The sequence below is a fragment of the Phaethon aethereus genome (assembly GCF_964289735.1).
Source record: "Phaethon aethereus genome assembly, chromosome: 1".
In the NCBI taxonomy this organism is placed as follows: Eukaryota; Metazoa; Chordata; class Aves; order Phaethontiformes; family Phaethontidae; genus Phaethon; species Phaethon aethereus.
The window spans coordinates 102,575,392-102,595,765 of NC_138575.1; the positions used below are offsets into that span (position 1 = coordinate 102,575,392).

General features: G+C 38.7%; 1 protein-coding gene across 1 annotated transcript in view; it reads left to right on the top strand.

Annotated features, from left to right (window-relative positions):
* Positions 1-20,374, top strand: part of EPHA6 (EPH receptor A6) — a gene marked incomplete at its 3' end in the record, with an annotated part of 529,988 nt that overhangs the window by 456,924 nt on the left and 52,690 nt on the right. Inside the window, exons 14-15 of the mRNA XM_082011392.1 lie at positions 6,660-6,717; positions 19,942-20,151. Of these exons, the coding sequence (XP_081867518.1) occupies positions 6,660-6,717; positions 19,942-20,151 (268 nt within the window). The remainder of the gene's footprint in view (positions 1-6,659; positions 6,718-19,941; positions 20,152-20,374) is intronic.

Sequence of the window (20,374 nt, forward strand, 5' to 3'; positions counted from 1 at the left end):
CTCAGTCTGACACCTTCGGTAATGTAAGTCAGTAATGCAAGTGGGATGGCTTGCAGCAAAATTCCCATTGGCTTCATGTGTATTGGTTTGGGCAAACAATGCAAAACCCAGCAGAATTTTTTTCAATTGCTTTGCGTAATCATTAGTTTTCGCTCTTTCTTTTTTCCGCCATTGGTTTGGTGTTATGGAAAAATATTTTTTTTTTCCTTATTTGCTGAAATCAGTTCTCCTCTGGTGCATACAACTGCATCATTATCAGTAGCAGGAGTAAAGCAGCTACAGTGCCACAGCAAGTGTTCTCCTATTTGAAGCAATATGTAAGAACTGACCTAGTGTGAGATCTAGGAATGCCTTCCGAGCTCCAGGCATTTCAGTGATGGACGGAGTTTTACTGTGGCTGCTTTGCACACCATTGGAGTGCTGAAAGGCCCAGCGTGACCTGATGGAGTGCCTGTACGTTTTGCTCTGTGAGTCTTATCTCTTTAGCTTTAGCAGGAGGTAAGTTAGTGGGGAACTAAAAGCAGAACATGGCTTTGGAGTGAAAAAATGCCTGATATGGAGGTGGCTTCTGAGAGGCTACCTGGACACACGATTTCTGACCTAAAGAAGTGATGGAGCAATATTTTCTCATATGAACTAGGGAGCAGATTCAAAGCCTTTGCTGTTTGAAGTGGAAGAATAAATATCCTCTGTTTATGTTAACAGATCTAGTCCTATGATGGATAGTAAAGATTTCATAAGAAAAGACTGTAGAAATTAGCATGTACTAACTGTATGCTTTTTGGAAGATTAATCTTACATAAAAAAATTAATTAAAGTGGGCTTTGCTGCATTATTTAAAATGACAACAGGAGACAGCAAGCTGAATATTTTGTCATTGATATGATACTTCAGATTCTCCTCCTTATTCATCACTCTACCACTCAATTAAATTACATGCTATCAAAATCTTGTGTTGTGGAAAAAAATAGAGAGAGAACTAAAAACATATGCAATGTGATCTTTAAGTATAATTGGTATTTTACATTATTCTGCAATGTACGGCTTTTTTATTTTTTGCATTTCTGCTTATTAAAGAAAATGTGAAGCAGATTGATGAATAGAAAATACAAAATTGTAACATATTCTGAGGTGGCATTACATCAATACAGAATGTTTGTCATTTATGCTGGTTTTATTTGAATGGCATTACAGTACAGCTGTGTGGGAAAAAACTTTCTCAGGAAAAAAAAAAACCACCTCATCAAAACCAGCCAGCCAGTTGTCACAAGGTAGTATTTGCATTAAAATGATGAATAATCCCAGCACTTTCTGCAGGTTTATCTAAGTTCTGAGTAATGAAATTCATGTCCTTTCCCTGGATCATGCAAAGCACTGATACTGCTCTTGCATGTTTGATCTGGCTTTCTGAGATGCTCTGAGTCTGAAATGGATCACCAGAGCAGGAGTTACTCCATGTGTATTGTGCAAGGAGAGGAAGCTGCTTTAGCCAATATCTCAGGCACAAGTCTGGTGTTGAGGGAGAGTGGGTGGGAATATTTATAGTTTCACAGAAATTATTGAAATAGTGAATGTGGCTGTGGTATCAATACATAACATGTATAAATACAGTTTCATATTGATATCTTAAGTATGTAGTAAAATGATTAATTTGTTACACATTTGCAAATGCTAAATGTGATATACTTAGTGTGTAAAATCCATATTTGGGTTTAAAGCCTATTGACTCAGAACACTATTTCTACAATTCTTCTATTTTAAAAGTCTATTTTCTTGCCGTATTCCCTGTGCCAGCTCTACTGGGTATCTAAAACTGCTGCAAGAATTACTTGTTTGGTTGATTTGATTATTGAATCCATCTTCAAACCTTTTTATATTTTATCCTCCCACAAATCAAACATGAAGTTGTGTGCTCTCCTCCAGCAGTGTCTGCAGGTTTTAGCTCCTAGATGGTCTTGACCACTGACTTTTATTCCAAGTCTTCAGCCGAAGCTGACACCTTTTTCAGTGTCCTTTTTCCATGCCTTCTCTTATGTGGATCTTGACTGTAAAATTAACCCAGCTCTTCTTCAGATACTTGTGTAGTGCCTATGCCTGTATCTATGTGAAAACACTCACCTGAATTGGTCAAGTCTTTAAGCTAGAGTTTGGGTGTCCAGCTACCTGGTGAGGTGCACCCATGCCACAGAGGGGACTCGTCATCGGTCGCAGGAGTGCCCCTCTCTTGTGCGCACTCAGGTGCACATGTTCTCTTGCCTGTACAGAGTTCCCTGGGGCTCCGTGCAAGCTCTCACGGGGGCTCGTGTAGCAGGCTCACGCAGTGCTGGCATGGCGCGCTCTGTGCTGCAGTCTGTGCCGTCCTTCTGAGCCCCGAGTGCCTTCCTGACTTCCATCTCTATCACCTCCCACTGCTGTTTTTCCATAAACTTGTTTCTTCAAGTAAAGATGTCCACATTTAATATGTATAAGCAACTGTAAATATAGGAAAACAATTCAATACCTTCCAGAATTGCATTAGCCTACCCCATGATAAAATAATCAGAGATTGTTTCTTTCTCAACGAGACTTCTCTGCCCCTCTCCTTTTTTCATTCGTGTCCTTGTTTTAAGGATGAAGAATTAATCTTTCTTAGTACCATGAGAGTAACATGGATTTTCATAATATAAGTAATAGTCTTTTTTGTCTAGAGGCAAACATTATGCCAGTTTAAAAATCACCCAGTATTTTTCAAAGCCAATTTTGTAGTCCTCTTTAAAGCAAAAGCAGTATTCTGTGTTTATACAGGGTTCAGCACAGACCTTAATCTTTCCTGAACTCAAATTATACCACAGTATCAAGGATAAGAGTGTAAAGTTCCTCAGTGTAAAGGAAACTAACATCAACTAATGTCATCCATAGCCTTTTGTCTTACCAAGAACTTTGCTCTATACAAGCCCTGGGCTTCCCTCTGACCCTTTGGAATTTAGGCATCCCAGATTGTGCCCTGTTACATGTGGGGTATCAGAGCTGTACTTTCAGTTTGCTTCCCAGATCTTGAACTGATGGAGTACAACAGCTATACACATCAGGATCTGTGTTTTTCACAGGGGACAGTCCCACTGCCTACCCTTGAGACTGATAACTTGGTCTCTAGACTGAGATGCCCAGTGTTGGATTCTCCCCTTGGATGTGCCAGAGCCATCTGCTCATCCTCATTTCTTAGCCAGCTTCTCCAGAGCTGACTGCTAGTCCCATTCCTTGAACCGTTTGTGAACTGGAGAGTCTGTTCATGCAACACGAACACACGGTGGAATCACTTAAGTGCCTCTACAGGTTACTGAGCTAGGGAAGAAAATACAACGTGTATTGGTAACCAAACACAGCCTGGCTGGGTACACTATACTGACCAGATGAAGAGGGCCACTTGATTATCCGAACCTGAATTTTGAAATCAAGATGTGTCTTACCTTATGTTTCCTGACACTTGATGTATTTACATTTGTAAAATGTTTCAAGATCCTTGTATGAAATTTGTAAACCTATAAAATTATGGGAAAATAATTGTTTGCTGGGAATAGAACCTGTGTGTTACTGCTTTGATGATAAATGTAGCCACTGGAATCTGCTGTGTAGCAGAGTTACTATATCTTCAAGCAACAGAAACAATAGCTGAGACATTTTTGATCTACCAGTACTCCAAAAACAAATACTGTACTAGCCTGTCACAGTGCAGCTTCTTCAGTGATACATTAAACTTGCAGCCAAAATAGGATGGCTTTTATCAAGTGCTGGCACGCTAAAAGAAGATTATTTGAGAAGTTAGTGTTAGGATCCAGATTTAAGATTTTTGCTTAAGATAATCAAGCAATGGAGCTGGGTTCATTTTTGTGGTTTCTGGACATAATCATGCATTAAGTTCATTTGAGATTTAGGTAGGATGGAGAGGGATACAGACTGAGCCTGTGGGAAGCTGTCAGCTTATGTGACTAAATTCATTGTTCACCAAAATTCTTAATGATATGTTGATCTTCCAATATACAGCGACCTGTTTAAAAATGAATGCTGCTTATTTTGATGTATTTACCAGATCATGCCATTCCTGTGCTATCATGCGGAAGAGCTGGTTTTGTGTTAAGGCATATCATTTCAAGTGATTAGCAGAATACATCGAGCAGTTTAAAAACTCATAAACATTATCCAGTGAAAAATACTGAAATCTCATTTTTAAATCTACAAATAAATGCATATAGATACATTTCAGTTATTTTGGCCGAGAAGTTCATACTGTTGGTCTGAGCAAAATGAAGTACAGTTGTGAGGTTTTCGGAGGAGGAATATTTTGTTAGAGAATATAGAAGAATTAGAAGGTTTTTTTACAAAATAAGTGTGAAAATCATTTTTGTTGAAGGATATGAATCTAGGGAGCATAAAAGAGGTAATGAGAGCCTATGAACCTCTAGAGAAGCTTACAAAATACCTTCCAGAAAGCGCAGGGCACCAGAGGATTACTAATGGGAAAGCAGGGGCTCTGTTTTGAAGCTCAATAGCTCCATTTGTCATTCCCTTCAAATGCAAAAAAGAGAAATTTCTGGGTAACTTATGCCTGACCAAATGTACCATTTGAAAGCCAGCTTTACTTCTGTATTTATTGCAAGTTGCTGTTGTCTGCAACAATTTAGAAATTACTACTTGCTTGAGAGAGTTCTGCATATAGTAAGATCCTCTAGAATCAGGCTGTCGTTCATTTATTTCTCTAGATTATAGAATATTCCTTTCATATGGAGATGTCAGCCCCTTGACAGTAAGCAATTGGTAAAGGTAAGGGAATCTAGGTCGTTCATGTGCTTGAAACTAAAGAGACTAGGCTATATAACTAGTCATCATTAGCAAACTGAAGTAAAGAAAACATTAATTTTTAAAATGCTATGATCTCTAAGAGCTTAAAAGTGATGTATTGTTTAAGCTTATAATACAAAACCAGGGTATATCCAATGGATGCAGATGAATATAAATTGATTTGGTGTCAGATGCACATCTGCAGCTGAAACCAAACATTCAGTTAAAAAAAAAGAAGCTGGTAATTCTTCACACTTCAGAAAGGCTATCCAAAAAAAACTATCAAAGAATCTGAGAATTTTGACACAGAAAAAAAAAATGTACTATTGTGCCAACATTATGAAGCACTGTTTTGTTCATTGAGGACCTAAACACGAGGGTGAATACAGAAAGAACCCCAAATTTTATCAGAAGAAATGAGAGAATATTGTGAGGAACTCCAGAAAGACTAGAGTAAATTATGTGAATGAGCATCACCAGGGTACCTGCAACTCCAAGTCGAGGTGCTGGGAAGGAACAGAGAATCGTCTCATTCACTTTTTTAAATTCGAGGTTAGCTGTAACCTGTAGCTCAGGAGAAATAACTGGCTGTGGCCTGTTGTACAATGTAGACAGTTTAATAAACACTTCCACTGTTAACCACACTGAACGGCAAGTTAGCCTGTACAGAAATGAACGATTGTGCTGGAACTATCATAATGCCCTTCTACGCCGTCTCACCCTGAACACTGTGTTTGTTTCTCATCCCCTCGTCCGAATAAGACACAAAAATAATTTGGGAGGCAGAGAAAAAAAAAAGTCACGGAAGAGGCTTCCTTTGGATTTGAAAAATGTCGCAAAAGCTCGTCCTGCACTGAGGACGTGAATTGGGCAGACTTGTGGTGTCACCACTTGGCACACCTGGGTTTCACACAAACCCGAAAGAGACGGGCCTTCTCTGGGGAAAGACAAGTGTGCCATTTTAAGACTTTTTACCTTCTTCCCAATCTTACTAACATACTTCTTTACCTTAGTTTTGCATATATTAGAATGGCTCCTTTGTACTATTAACAATTCTGAAAAACTTCTTGCTGCGTAGCCTGATGGGCGTGCTGATCGGGCCTCTCCTGTCAAGGGCTTCTAGAGTGGTAGGTTATTCCTGGGTATCAGCAGTGAAAAGGTATTAAGTGCCCAGCTTAAAAGTTTATCTTCAGGTGTGAGTATTCTTTTAAGAACTAAATGTAACGTGTTATTCTACTTCAATTTGGATATGATCCCACCCTGGAACCATACAGGAAATCTGTGCTAGTTGAGCAGAACTTTGATTTCGATAACACTGTGTGCATATTGTGTATGTACAAACATAGGAATTCAGAGTTTTGCTGTATTATACACACCCCCAATCTAGGAGAGCTTTTTTTGTGATATCCCCTTCTATCTGTTTATCTGTATGCCACTAAATCATTGAGATATTTTTTCTTTGAGAGGAAAATAATGGTACTGAGTTTGTAATTTCTTGGACATGGCTTATGAATATTTTTTTTTCTTTTGCCTTAACTCAAATATATTCCAAAATGTTACACAACAAACGTTGCTGTTTGGAAATAGCAGGCTCTTCTTTGATCCTTTTTAAGGGGAGAATGATGCACATTCAGCTAATCCAGTACCACAAATAAAATAAAAAAAAGATAGAAAATAATTCTTAGAGAATAACACAGGGAATTGTGTTGGTGATATAAACGAGGATTTTCAAAATGGGTAACATATTTAACTACTGTGCATAATCTGTGCATAACAGTTGGAATTATAAAAGCCCCATAATATGTCTATAAACCTAAAGTATTTCTTTGCTGTTTTGCAGGCAGACCAGTAATGATTGTAGTTGAATACATGGAGAATGGATCCCTTGACTCCTTTCTGCGGGTGAGGTGCCATTTTCTGATGACATTTGAATAAGATGCCATTCTAGGTTAAGATTTTAAATCATTTATCATAAATTAATTTCTACATAATGTTATTCATGGATTTTTAGAGACGAATAGAAGCATTTTCCCCAGGGTACATTTCTAAGGTACAGTGATACATTAGAGCATAGCTGGAAAAAAAGAAGATTTAAACTTAAGAATATAATTGATTTCTTCTACAAAAGTAGTTCCCATATTTAGCAAAATATATTCCAGATAGTGTTTTGTGAAGGAAAAGATAAATTGAAGCACAAATGCCTAGCCTTATGGAAGTGGTTCATTTTTCTCAATTACCTTCAAAAATACTTTGTTATGATTTTTTTGGTTGGTGAAGTGTAGAATAGACTTAGTAATTGATTTATAATTATTAATGGTTACTTGCATTTAACAAATTGAATTAGAAAACAGTTCATGGGTGAAATGTCCTGGCATTAATTAACCCCCAAAGGTCCCTAATAAACATTAAAAAAGGGCTACAGAAAGCATGAATAATATGTTGGCACAACTGTATTTAATTTTTCTCAAAAAGTAGAAAGAAAGGATGACCCCCTAAGCTAAACTTACCCTACAGTGGTCTCTTTGTTAAAAGAACTCCTGGAAATGCTCCGGAGGCCCACTGACATAAGACTCTGTGTGAATAATTTGATTGTCAAATATTTCAAATTTGTCTTAAAAAATAAATTTCAATCCTTACTAGCCCGCTGCCTTGCCATTGCCAGCTTGCAGAATGGTAAAGCTGAGGTTGTAGGCAAGGTCAGGGCGGGGGATCGGCGGACTATGGTTTTATGAACTTGTTTGAAAGGATATCCCAGGTGCAAAGGAGAGGTGTTCAACAAGGAGCTGTGAAAATATTTTCAGGAAAATCTAGATAACGATGATCAAGTATGCTATGGTGGCAGTAAGGAGGAACTGCTAAGAGAAAAGAATGAATAAGCACGAGGGAGTAATCAGCCAACACTTCAGAAAGAAGACTAAATCAGTGAGAGGGAGAGCAAGTCATACAGAGAGTACTCGTTTGACAGCATGTCAAGAAAAGAGGTAGCCACAAGAGGAGAAAAGCATCTGGAACAGAGGATACCACACAGGGAACACATCAGAGCCATTATCTTAGATATTTCTAGACATTGTTTCTCCTTCCTTTTGCTTTTTATTATCCCACTGTATTTTTTCTCTAGCATTTCCTGCTGTCCTCTTCATCGACTTTCCCAAATATTTTTTATTTTCCTTTGTCAAGACACATGACAGAGATCTGCTATGTTGTTAGAAACACACCAGCACCACAGTTTCCGGTAAGAATTTGCTGATCTCTCAAAATCAATTTTTTTCTGGACAGAGTTTGAGATCATCAAGTTCTTCTTAGAAACTGGGTAGGTTTTAAAAATCACCCCCTTGCATTTCTGGCTCATCTCTCTATACATCTGCAGCAGACAGACTGCTGCTGATTTGAGTAGCTGGGCCTTCCCTGGTCTGTAATTTTTCAGCAGTGCCCCAGGAAGAATTGCCTGGGCCTGAAACTCTGCTCTGTGCGTGTGCAGAATTTCATAGAAGAGAATAAAACCAAATACTGATATAATTCATGAGGGAGAATTACCTTTCTCTGAATTGCTCCAGTATGATATCTATATTCCAATTATTCTTCACATGCATTTATTTATCAGAATAGTTACTACTTACTAGGATACTTTAATAGAAACTGACATCAGCAAAATTATGATGTTACTGTGAAGCAATACTTCTCACATTGCATCAGATATATTTGTAGGCAAAACTGCTGGGAGGAAACATGAGCTAATCATTTCTGCAGCTGGTTTCCATGTATATTATTTTACAGTTTCAATTCACACTTCAGATATGGTTTATTCTTTCAAAATGTTTTTTAAAAGGACTAATTTTCAGCATCCCAAAGCACTGTAGATATATCATCAGCATTTCTGTTAATAATTAGCAGAGCAAATGGCTGCAAAGTAACCTATTTAAAAAGAAATCCAGCTGCTTCATTAATAATAGTTGTTTCCTGCAGATATAAGTCTACATTTTCAAAAGCTTTTGTGAAGACACAAAGAAGCAGAGAGGGTTTATCTTTAGCAATCCTAATGGAAGGTGTTCAGTGAATGTAACAATTCTTATGTGGCGAGATTTGGAAGGGCTTATAGATAGTCTATCGTTCTTATTATTTAAAAGAATCACTTGCTACAATGCAAAGTGTTTTTACAGAGAGGGGAGAAAAATCCATTTCTCACCATAAGAAATATTTCCACCACCACCACAACCTGCAAAAATTAACCAGCACACACCTCCAACCTGTCCTCCAAAAACCTGCAAAAATGGGTCAATTTTACAGTTGCCAGTACGAGTTGTGCGAGGAGTAATAAACTCCAGGTAAAACTCCCCATGACCCCATAAGTCATAATAGCTTTTACTTCCTTCCTTTACAGATAGGGAAATAAAGCACCGAGATGTTGTGCCTTACTTTCTGCTGTTTTTAAGAATTAAACAGCAAGCTCAGCTTGACTATGTATTCCCCACCCTACAAAATATCCTGTCTACTGGCTGTCTGCTAACTTCGAGCTTTTGGGGAAAAAATTTGGCATGCACTTCCAACATGAAGATGCTTCAGATATAGTCTTAGTGGAAAAGCATCGGCTAATTAGAACCAGTTCTGTAAGATGATGGTAATTAATTACATCAATTGTGCACCACCAGGCGTCCTAAACTGCTGGAGAGATTTGACAGTAAATTTTCCTCAGAAATCCTGCATTATTTTTGCAGTTATATAAAACTCATTTCCAGAAGATGAAATTCAGTTATCTTTTTTTCTCACAGAAGATTGATGCATGTAAGTTAATCATCCCACAAAAGCATACCTGAAAACATTGGAGGTGCCCACTGCCCTAGGTAGTCTATCCCACAAACCCTGCCACTCATAACTATCCAGCCTCAGGGCAGGTCTCTAGATGGTGTTCTTAAATAGTTGTTTAACCTTAAACAAGATGCATTCAGGAGACATAGCCATAGGAACACGCTGGTTTGAAGTTCCCAATGATATTAAAAATTCTCAGGAGCTATTGTAACTAGCATGGAGGAGAAGGGGAAGGGGAAGGAGAAAGGGAGGGGGAAGGAGTGGGGGAAAGTGTCCCCACTCGTCTCCTCCATAGATTGGCTCTCCAAGGAGAAAAGGTAAAGAGTATAATTATTAATAGTTTCCAAGAGATGGCTCCCACAGTACAGAGATGACAGCAATGCTGAGTACAAATACCAGATTAGTCTCACAAACATCCATTTTATGCTATCATAAGCCAGTATTACAAAGTACAGCAAAATGATAACCTTAACTCAGCTCCCAGAGATGATAAACAGCACAACAGGGAGCATATGCTGTGAGTAAGGTGTTACATAACACAACCCTGAGAACAAGTACAACAACTTTGAAAGCCAATAAATCAACATTGTGATCAGTTGACTATTAAACTAATATAATGAATGCTTATAACAAACTTGTTCTAATGTGCTCTTGTCCGATTTCTCGCTATCTCAACCTGTCGTGCCCCATGTTGGGCACCAGAAGGACTGCTATGGTTTAACCTGGCAGGCAGATAAACACCACACAGCCGTTTGCTCACTCCCCTCTGCCCAGTGGGATGGAGAAGAGAATCAGGGAAAAAAGTAAAATTTGTGGGTTGAGATAAAGACAGATAGGACAGAAAAGGAAGGGTGGGGGGAATAAAAAAAATATATATACATAATAAGTGATGCACAATGCAATTGCTCACCACCCTCTGACTGGTGCCTAGCCAGCTCCCGAGCAATGGCCCCTGGCCAGCTTTCCCCCAGTTTATATACTGAGCATGATGTCATATGGTATGGAATATCCCTTTGGCCAGCCTGGGCCAGCTGTCCTGGCTGTGTCCCCTCCCAGCTCCCCGTGCCCCCCCAGACTCCTTGCTGGTAGGCCAGTATGAGAATCTGAAAAATCCTTCACTTGCTGTAAACACTGCTTAGCAACAACTAAAACATCAGTGTGTTATCAACATTATTCTCATCCTAAATCCAAAACACAGCTCTATACCAGCTGCTAGGAAGAAAAACTACTCTATCCAAGCTGAAACCAGGACACTTGCTGTCAAGGAAATGCTCATTTGACCAGAAATAAGGTACATGCGACTTCTGGTAACACTTGGAGAGATTTCTCTGAAAAATGATGTGAACTTCCAGCTTAGTATTTCCTCAGGGGCTAGAGGCTCCTCCTTCAGCTTTACTCTAGCAGCTGCCAGATAGGACTAATCTGTGCTTGGAAAGAAAGTGGCTAATACTTCAGCTTGTGAATTGAGGAGATCCAGGTACAATTTCCTATTACCAGCCTCACACACAGACTTTGGACAGGACACATTGTCTTTACATTGCAGTCACCTGTCTGTGTAATGGAGACCTTAGCAATCACTTATTCTGCAAACGTATGAGGAACATAATAAACACATGAAGACTTGAAAGGGCAGCTATCTGTGTTGATAGAAAGATGTACTCAGTAATTAGATAGGATAGTTGCAGTCAGATATGTTTGCTCAGGCTTGTTGATACAGAGTATAGAAGTTACAACAAGAAAGAAAAGCAAGAGAGATGCATAATAGGAAAAAAAAAAAAAGGCCTAAAAACCACAAAACCTTTTTAACAAGCAGTTTGGCACTGCTGTGGGTTTGAGATGCCTGTTCTCTAAGCATGGCCGTGACTAATTCAACCACATGGGTATTTAATCACTGCTTGGCGATCTTGCCGTCTTCATGCATGACATGACATAAATGCAAACGCATTTTGCTGAGGGAAAACGGAGAAGAGTACCACATCGCACCCAAGTCCATGTAGCAGTTCGGAGGATGATACGGTAATATAACCCAGGTCTGAATCCCAGTTTCATTCCTTAGCTCTTTGTGCTGGACACCACATTTCCCTCAGTCTTGCCTGTCAGAGGATTGCAATAATTCTTATAAAAGTCCTTTGCCCCAGGGTTGGTGCTTTCACCCAGATACCCTTCCTGGCTCAGCCCACTCTATAAGTAGATGCCTCACAGACTCAGGGAGATATTAAGAGTTAAATCTCATCTACTGTTTTGAAGTTGACTTTTGGGGATTTTTCTTTGTGGTTGGCTACCTAGAATCGTGTCAAATGAACCAAAAAACTATCACCAGAATGCTTTTAACTTTTTTCATTATTTTTCTGCAGCTGCAGACTACCAGACTACTGTCAGTGTTTTCTTTGTGCTTGGTGTCCCAGGCGCGCTATCCAATAGTCGGCAAGAACCAGGGACACAGCAATACTAATCAGATGAGAACTCATGGTATTGCGGCAGGTTCTGTAGCAGGCCTCATACTAAAATAATCTATCAATCGGCTGTATCCACTGCACTGTATTTGCTCACCCTTCTTTACTAGGAAAGGAATGTGCACTCTCCAGAGATCGATGTGGGAAAGAGAGCTCCTCAGGGTTTGCAGCATTTTCCCTTAACTGTACCCTGAAGAGATAGATGTTTAGGTTCAAAAGATGATGTCTTGCCCAGTTTGTGAATCTCTGAGCTGTAGGAGGAAGGGATTCACCTACCTAGGGTAATCACAGGGTCATCTTGCCTTCTTCATTGTTACCCTTTACAATAGTAATGCTCCTCTTTCTACCTAAAACTTGTGACTGATATATTTTCTTTCACTTCAGAAATTAAAATACTTGTAAAAAAAAGTTAGATTTATTTACAGGCATGTAATAGGTTAAAATGCTGAAAAATTTATTTTGTTCTTCCAAAGAAAATATTTTCTAAAGATTCTATAAAAAATATGCTTAACTGCCTTAGAGCACTAGCTGCAGCAGACTGTACAGCAAATGAAACCCTGGAATTCATCACCAAATTTTAATCCCTTGAGGCATGTCTAGCAGAGGCTAAGATAAGTGTAAAAATGTGTGGGAAAAAATGTTACTAGAAGGAGAAAATATTATGATGTATTGCTCTTGATCCAGTAATCATTACGAAGTTATTCTCAGAGCAGCTTTGCTATCAGGCTCACCCTTTTTTCAACTAGAGTTTAGACGCTGCGGCAGACACCTACATTTAGTGAGTTTGGGGGAAATGGAGAAAAGAGAAAAATTAAGACTTGTAGAAAATTCTACAAAACGATGTTGTAAAGTATATGTTGTATATCCATCTACAATGGCCTCACCAGACAGAGTCAGCTTTGGGGAAAAGGGGCCAGATGGCCTTTCCTAAGTTTAATGGTTCCCATTATTATTTATCTGCATCCAGAGAGGCAACAACATTAGAGCTCATAACTAATACTCTTTCTTTTGCTTTCACACACAGCATTCCTGTGCACTTTTATTTATTGGAGGCACATTCCTTTCCTGGTAGGATAAAGGTGGCATTTTGCTTTCAAAAATGACTCTGTAAAGAAGAAAACCTGCACTGGAGACTGCTGATAACAATATTTTTTTGTGAACCAAAAAACAAATTGAGCAATTAGAAAGTGAGTTTGAATGAATGCGATACCTTAATAGTGAAATTGTAAGCAGCATGTATTTATGTGATCTAAGATCACACTGAGAAGCTGTCTCTGATGCTACAGACCCAACATTTGTTCTCAAGCAACGTTTTACCCTGCTAAAAACAGTATTTATGATACTGCTGTGAGAAGTTCATTTAGAAATTCTTGGTATTTTTAATCACTGTAGATACTCTTCTTGGTGAGCAACAAGAAATTTATTACAAACTGCTTTGTATTTGAAGCCAAAAAGAATTTGATAGGTAATGTGAACATGCTCTTTATGTTGCAAATTTGTGGAGAGTGCATAAGAAACCAGGCAATCAGAACAGAGCCAATGTAACCCATGTCTTTAAAAAGAAGGGAAAAGAGAAGCCAAGAAATTACAGGCCAGTCAGCTTAATGTCAACTGTTGTAACATTTCTGGAACAAATTATCAAAAAAGTATTTATGAGCACCTTAAAGATAACAGTGAGATAAGTATGAGCCAACATGGATTTGTCAAGAACAAATTATGTCAAACAGTCTGGTTTCCTTTTGTAACAGGGCGCAGGCCTTGTGGGTACGGGAAAAGCAGTTTATGTGATAAATCTTGACTTTACTAAGGCTTTAAAACTCTCACATAAGATAGTTATGAGCAGCTAGAGAAATATGGTCTTCATGAAGTTTCTGTTGGTAGACACTGTAGTGGCTACATACTGTACAGAGAGAATGGACTTTGGATGGAAAGACCTATGAAGTGGGGTTGTTTTGCAGTCTGTGTTTCCCCATATTTTCATTAACCTTCTGGATCCTGAGACTGTGACTAAACTTACAAAATTTTCAGGCAATGCAAGAAAAGGCAGGCAGACAGCAGGACAGAGCTAGAATTTAAAATTACCACAACAAATTTAAGAAATTATTTAGTAACTAATTAGTTTTAAAAACTAATTAGAAATAAGACGAGGGCACAATACTCCACTGAGGCTGGAATAATCAGCTATAGAGTAGATGACAGAGAATAACTGTTCAGAAAGAAGTCTGCTGGAAGAAATTACTCTAGAGGTTGCAGTAGGTCAGGGGCATCATGTTGCTGTGAAAATGGCAAATACCACAGTGGAATCTAGAAACAGGAGTATCCCCTGCAAGGTCTGTGAGGTAAGTTTTTCTCTCTGCTTCACATTGGCAAGACCTCAGAGTATTGTGTCTTGTTTGGACCTTAATGCTTCAGGAACTGTATGGAGTAGATGAGCAGAGTCCACAACAAAATCAAAAAGAGTAGTTGCCATGAGATCTGTGGACTGAACCTGTGTTAAGCCCAAAGAAAAGGGCAAGAGAGATATTTAGTCTTCATGGCCATAATAAGCAGTTGCAAAGAGGAATTGACATCTGTGCCAGTCAAAGTGCCATGCTCAAAGGGAGGCATCTTATGTAAGAGGACTTCTTATTTAAGATGTGGTATAGAGTAGCTAGGATAAGAACTATTGGCCCTAGTGGTCTTCAGGTTTAAGTGCAAGTTAGAAAAGTATGTCATGAACGACGCAGGGTGAGGAGATGATCTGATCCCTCCTCAAAGTCCCTTCCAGCTCTGTGATTCTGTGACAGCTATATTCCAAGGCACTGAAGCGTGCAGGGACACCTGGTTATTCCAGGACATTCCTTTCTTCTTGCTGTAGCTGAGTAAGGAAAACAGAGTCACAGGTTGCAAGGCTACTGCTGCTGTTCCATCCAGATTTGAGGGTGGCTATTGCATCCTAAAATAAGCTTTGGAAGGGCTTCATCTGGCAACAGTTTTTTTAATAATGAAAAAAAAATCCCACATTTTTAATGGTTGAAAAGGCACTTAGATTCTTGTGTAGGATTGTTCATCATTTAAAAAGAAATAAAGTAATTTCAATTTTTTATGTATTACACTTAATGAAATTAGGTATTACTAAATGTATGGAACCCTGTTAACAGTTGATTAAAGAAGAAATTGACAGTTGACCTTATTCAGTACCAGTAATATAAACCCCAGTGCGAGCCACATAATAATATGAAGCATGAGTTATACTTCCAGGAAATACCAAGTTGCAACTTGAAGTTTGGAAGATTTATCCTGATAAAGATCTACGATTTACTTTGCATGGTAGAATAGTAACAATAAATGCATAGCAAAAGCTGCATCTTTCATATAGTGACCAGTAGGAACTGTCACTGGTGAATATGAACTGTTAGACATAGACACACCATTTTCAATGCTATTCGCCATCTAAAATAAGATCTAAATAGTCTGCAGTAAAATATTTAGATCTGTAGCAATTCCTGTATGCCTCTCAGAATATAAAGGCATAAAAGTGCTCTGACCTATAAGGCAAATAGAGAAGCAGATTTTAGAATAGACAGAAGTCCAGAAATAATACAGAAAAATTCAACCACCACACCTCCAAAAAGTTACTCAGTAGTAAAATGGAAAAAATCTTCTGACGAAGAAAAAGTCAATGGGCTTGTAGAAAAGCACTGAACTAGTGCATGCTGGAGATGGAAACTAGAGGGTGAAAAGCAATGAGAGAAACTGAGGATGTCATCCTTCCTCCCCTAAAGTAACTGGCCCTCTTCACCTGCCCATTATACATCAGTTGTGTTGAGAGGTCTGTCACAGGAGGAGAATATTTCGTGTACATAAGATTTCCAAAGGCAAGCTGTAGCTGAATGAAGAAACAACATTTTTTTTCAGGGTATTTGCAGGGCTGCATAAATGCAATGGCAACTAATCAGATATTGCATCTGTACTCATCTGATGAGGAAAGTTTATTTAGCAAAGCCATTAAAGCCTGATTAAAATTTGATGGGATGATAGTATAAATGTGGTAAGTCCAGTGGGGTCTGAATTGCTGCCAGTATTGATTAACAACCTTGACAACCCAGTGGGAATCTATCAAAAGCGTATTTCAAATCTAAGACATGGGAATCAGAATAAAGCCCTGGATAACAACTGCCATATCATTCAGATGAGTGTTTTATGCCCCTATAAGACAAGTGAATGAAATGAGATAATGGAAAGTTGCCAAAGGATTGATTTGACTCACAGATGTAGGTGGGAATTTGCAAATGCTGAAAATATGAGGCCAGCTTCATACCTGGTATAATTTCACCAACTTAGTTGAATTTTCCAATGGTTAAATATGGCCCATAGTCTCTGTCCTGATCAGCTTAAATCAGACAAATATTTTGATAAATTGGAAGATAACAGTTTATAGATCGTAAAGGAATACAACTGGCATGGAAACCGATGCAGAAGTGATTACAGAGAAACTTGAGAGAGAGAAGGCTGTTTGGCTGACAGGAAAAATGTAGTTCTTCCAACTGCAAGGCTGGCAATGAAACGATATAAAACCAAGCATGAGAAGGAACAGAGGGGAACAGATGCAGAAGAGGATTTAGAGAAATATACAGAGGGAGAAGGAGGACAGAATAAAATTGCAACTGGTATGTTAGCAAGTCTGTCATTTCTTTAAAGGTGGAGATAAGAAGCTTGAACTTTTTGTGTCAAGGCAGAAGCCCGAAGAAATTTAAAAGGAGGAGGGAGAAAATGGCAAAAGCATGAGATTGTTTTTAATTCAGGCATTTCTGCTATACTGGTAAGGCAAATACTGAGATTTGGAAAGAGCAGAAAAAGGTTATGTTTTATGAAAAGTCAGTCAAGCATGGTCTAGATTTGAAAGAACACAAATTAAAAAAAGCAAGGGATGAATGTTTGTCATCCAAGGGCACAAGAGGGTAAGGCAGGTGTTGCAGATGACTCTGAGGTTTGTTGAAAGAATGGAGCTGTTAACAATGATAAGGAAGAGGTAAAATCTAGAGATTTGCAGGGTTGGTTTTGTTTGGTACTTTGTTGTGGGGGTGAAGGGGCTTGGTTGGTTGTTTTGCAAAAGTCAGTCATGGGTGCTTTGTTCTAAATCATAATGCTACAGTTAGCTAAAAAATTTACCCACACAGGGTAAGTGTGAAGAGCGTTAACTGCAACCAGCTTAATAAATTTTGAGTCAATTGAACATTTAGAATTATTAAATAAAAAGTAAAACTCAAATCCCATGTGGCTCTAATGTGTAAAATATTGGATAGGACTCATGTCCTTCCTTTACCGGAAGATGCTTAAAGTATTTACGAATATTCTCTTTTGTCTCTCTTTGCTTAATTGCTAGATGGAAAGTTTTTGTTTAAAATATCTGTCACTGGCATGCTTTGGACTGTGAGAGGTTCTCCTTATTCTTACAGTAGAGGCCTGTGATAGGGAATGTCATAGGCCCATAACAGGGGATGGCCTTTTGTAAAATGTCTGGTCATCACACTTGTGTCTTGACCCTCAGCTGAGTGTTGTCTGCAGAACTGCTTACAGGTGGCTTTGATGGAGACAACAAAGGAAGGGGTTGCTTATAGGTGTGACATGATTGCTTGGAGAGATCTGCCTCCATCTTTGCATGGGGAATTTAGAGACAAAAAGGCTCCAGAGTACTGATATGAGAGGAATAGTGAGAACATTCAAGGGGAAAAATTGCTATGAATCACTCATAAATAGCTACTTTCAAAGAAATGTCATTAAACATGCTGTTTGGAGAAGTCTGTGAGATGGGTGTGGTGTCTGGCTACTGATGGAAGCGTGGCTCCTTAAATACACGTGTTGTTGAGAAGTATGATGAGGTTGTAAGGTGTTCTAGATGATGAGGTGTGTTAATATCTGGATTTTTTCATTCTGATATGTTGGCTTAGAATAGCAGTTTGGAAACCTAACCATATAGCAACCATGCGTATCTTCCTTTTACCATTTTCTTTCTGGTTTTTGTCTTGTTTGTTATAACCTGACATAGTAGTACTAGTCAGTAACAGGTGAATGTTGCCTGTAATGCAGGTTTTCATATACTGCTGCACTTGGGCTTTTCTTCCATCTGATTTTATGAAAGGAATTGAATGAGTTTCAAGACGTTCCGCAAGTCCTGAATGTCCTACAAATTGCAAAATCCACATTGTCTCTGTCTTTTCTGTTTGCTAAGTTTTTTTTGTTTGTGCCCAATGGAGTTTAACCGAATAATAGTGGCTTTAGGAACTAGTTCCTCCAACTTCTTTATACACAAACAACTTTTTCAATTTAGCAGCCTGTCGTGCACACTAAATGTCTTATCATTTAAGAATGTATAATTTCTTGATTTAAGTAGATATATATGAGGCAGGTCTTGGTCTAACATTAATCTGTCTTCTGAGATGAAGCAATAAGGTGCGAAGTAAGTAACACCAAACTTCTCCCTGTCTGGGGTTTTGTGATTTGTTTGTTTGTGGATTTTTTGGTAACCTTAGTTACATCTGAGTACTAATTCCTTATTTCTTTAAATGTTTATATCCTGATTAGCTACATATGGGCCCCAAATCATTGAAACCTGATGGAAATGCTAAAATACTTTGCTGATCAGGGATAAAGTTAAGCATATCCATACAGTTCAGCCCATTGCTTTGCTGAATCTAAAGAATTTACTGAACTTACTGTAAACTTCTCCCCTACAAAAATCGTCTTGCTTAAATGTATGAGCTAAGCAGTAGAGATGTCCTGAATGCCGATCAGGACACTGCTACTTGTCTATAGTCCAATGCTGAAGGTGTTGAAAGAGAAAATGGAAAGTTAACTTGCTTGTAGGGAAGAGTTGTTTGGTTTTGTTTGGCTGTTCCTGCTAACATAAAAGCCTGGATCACTGAATAATCCATGAGAAGCTAAATGTCTGCCAGCTGGGGTCACAAAAATACTGCTGTAAGCAGCCTGCTGTAAATGGGCAGGCCTAAACCAGGCAAAAAGCCCATAATCACATTTCTGTACAAGTGCTCACCTGGTCCCTACTGGGTGCCCCCTGGCCACATAATTCAGGAATCTTCTGATTTAGGAGGTATCAAAGCGTTAATTTTAACTTTGCAAATTAGAAACTGAGACTCACCAAGACTGACTAGATGGACAAGCATGGTTAACAACATAACTCTTGCTTACGTGTTCAACGCCCATAGATTTCAGCAGGACTTAAGCAGCTTAATATATTCATGGATCAGGGCTTAACAGTCATAGTCAGCCAGGAAGACTTTGGAAAAGCTACACGTGACCCCTGAATTTCAGCCCAAATCTCCTTTTTAATCTAGTATGCAGAGATTATATGGTGTTAGGTGCAGAACAGATATGAGGTAAAGCCCCAAACTTTTTCTAGGGTTTGTTTTTTTTTTTAAACAAACAAACTCCCTTCAAAAACCCAAAAGTGAGGTAACAGCAGTACTTCATGCAGACAATCAAATCTGAGGCAATAAAAAGAGGACCTTTTGTTTCCTGAGGACATGGTGTAAAAGATGGAGAGGATTTTTCTGTGTGCTGTCATTCTTCTATCAAAAAAACCAGTTTTTAGGGAAAGTGTTCTTAGTTACTGAGGATAAAAGACATTAAATGCTGTGAGTAGAAAGATTTTGGAGAGTGAAAATGTGGAAGAAAAGTGGGGCATAAACTGCACAATGAGAGATAGGATAGCTTGCACTGATGAGCAAGTACTTGAAAAAACAAGCTTGCAGTGGGCAGGTTGGCTGGATGGGTTACAAATGTATTCTAAATATGAGCTGTAGTTAATATCACTTGTACAAAATTTATGAAAACCAGCTGCGTTCTTCTGAACTTGTATCTTTACTTGCAGAAGCATGATGGCCACTTTACAGTCATCCAACTGGTTGGCATGCTGCGGGGGATTGCATCTGGCATGAAGTACCTCTCAGACATGGGCTATGTACACCGTGATCTGGCAGCCCGTAATATCTTGGTCAACAGTAACCTCATGTGTAAAGTCTCTGATTTTGGTTTGTCACGAGTGTTAGAGGATGATCCTGAAGCTGCTTACACAACAAGCGTAAGTTTGTCTTATCTAATTTGAACAGTTGCTTGCCTTGTGCCTCTTTTATTCCAGTTTCAGATTTGCCTGTGCCATAGGAATAGTAGTTTCAATTGGCTTTGTTCCATTCTCCATCCTTGTGGTCTAATAGCACTGCCAATGTGTTTAAGAGACGTTGTTTTGATTTTTGGCTGTGTAAGGGGTGTATAATAAACTTTGGCAAAAGTTTTGGAGTTTTTAG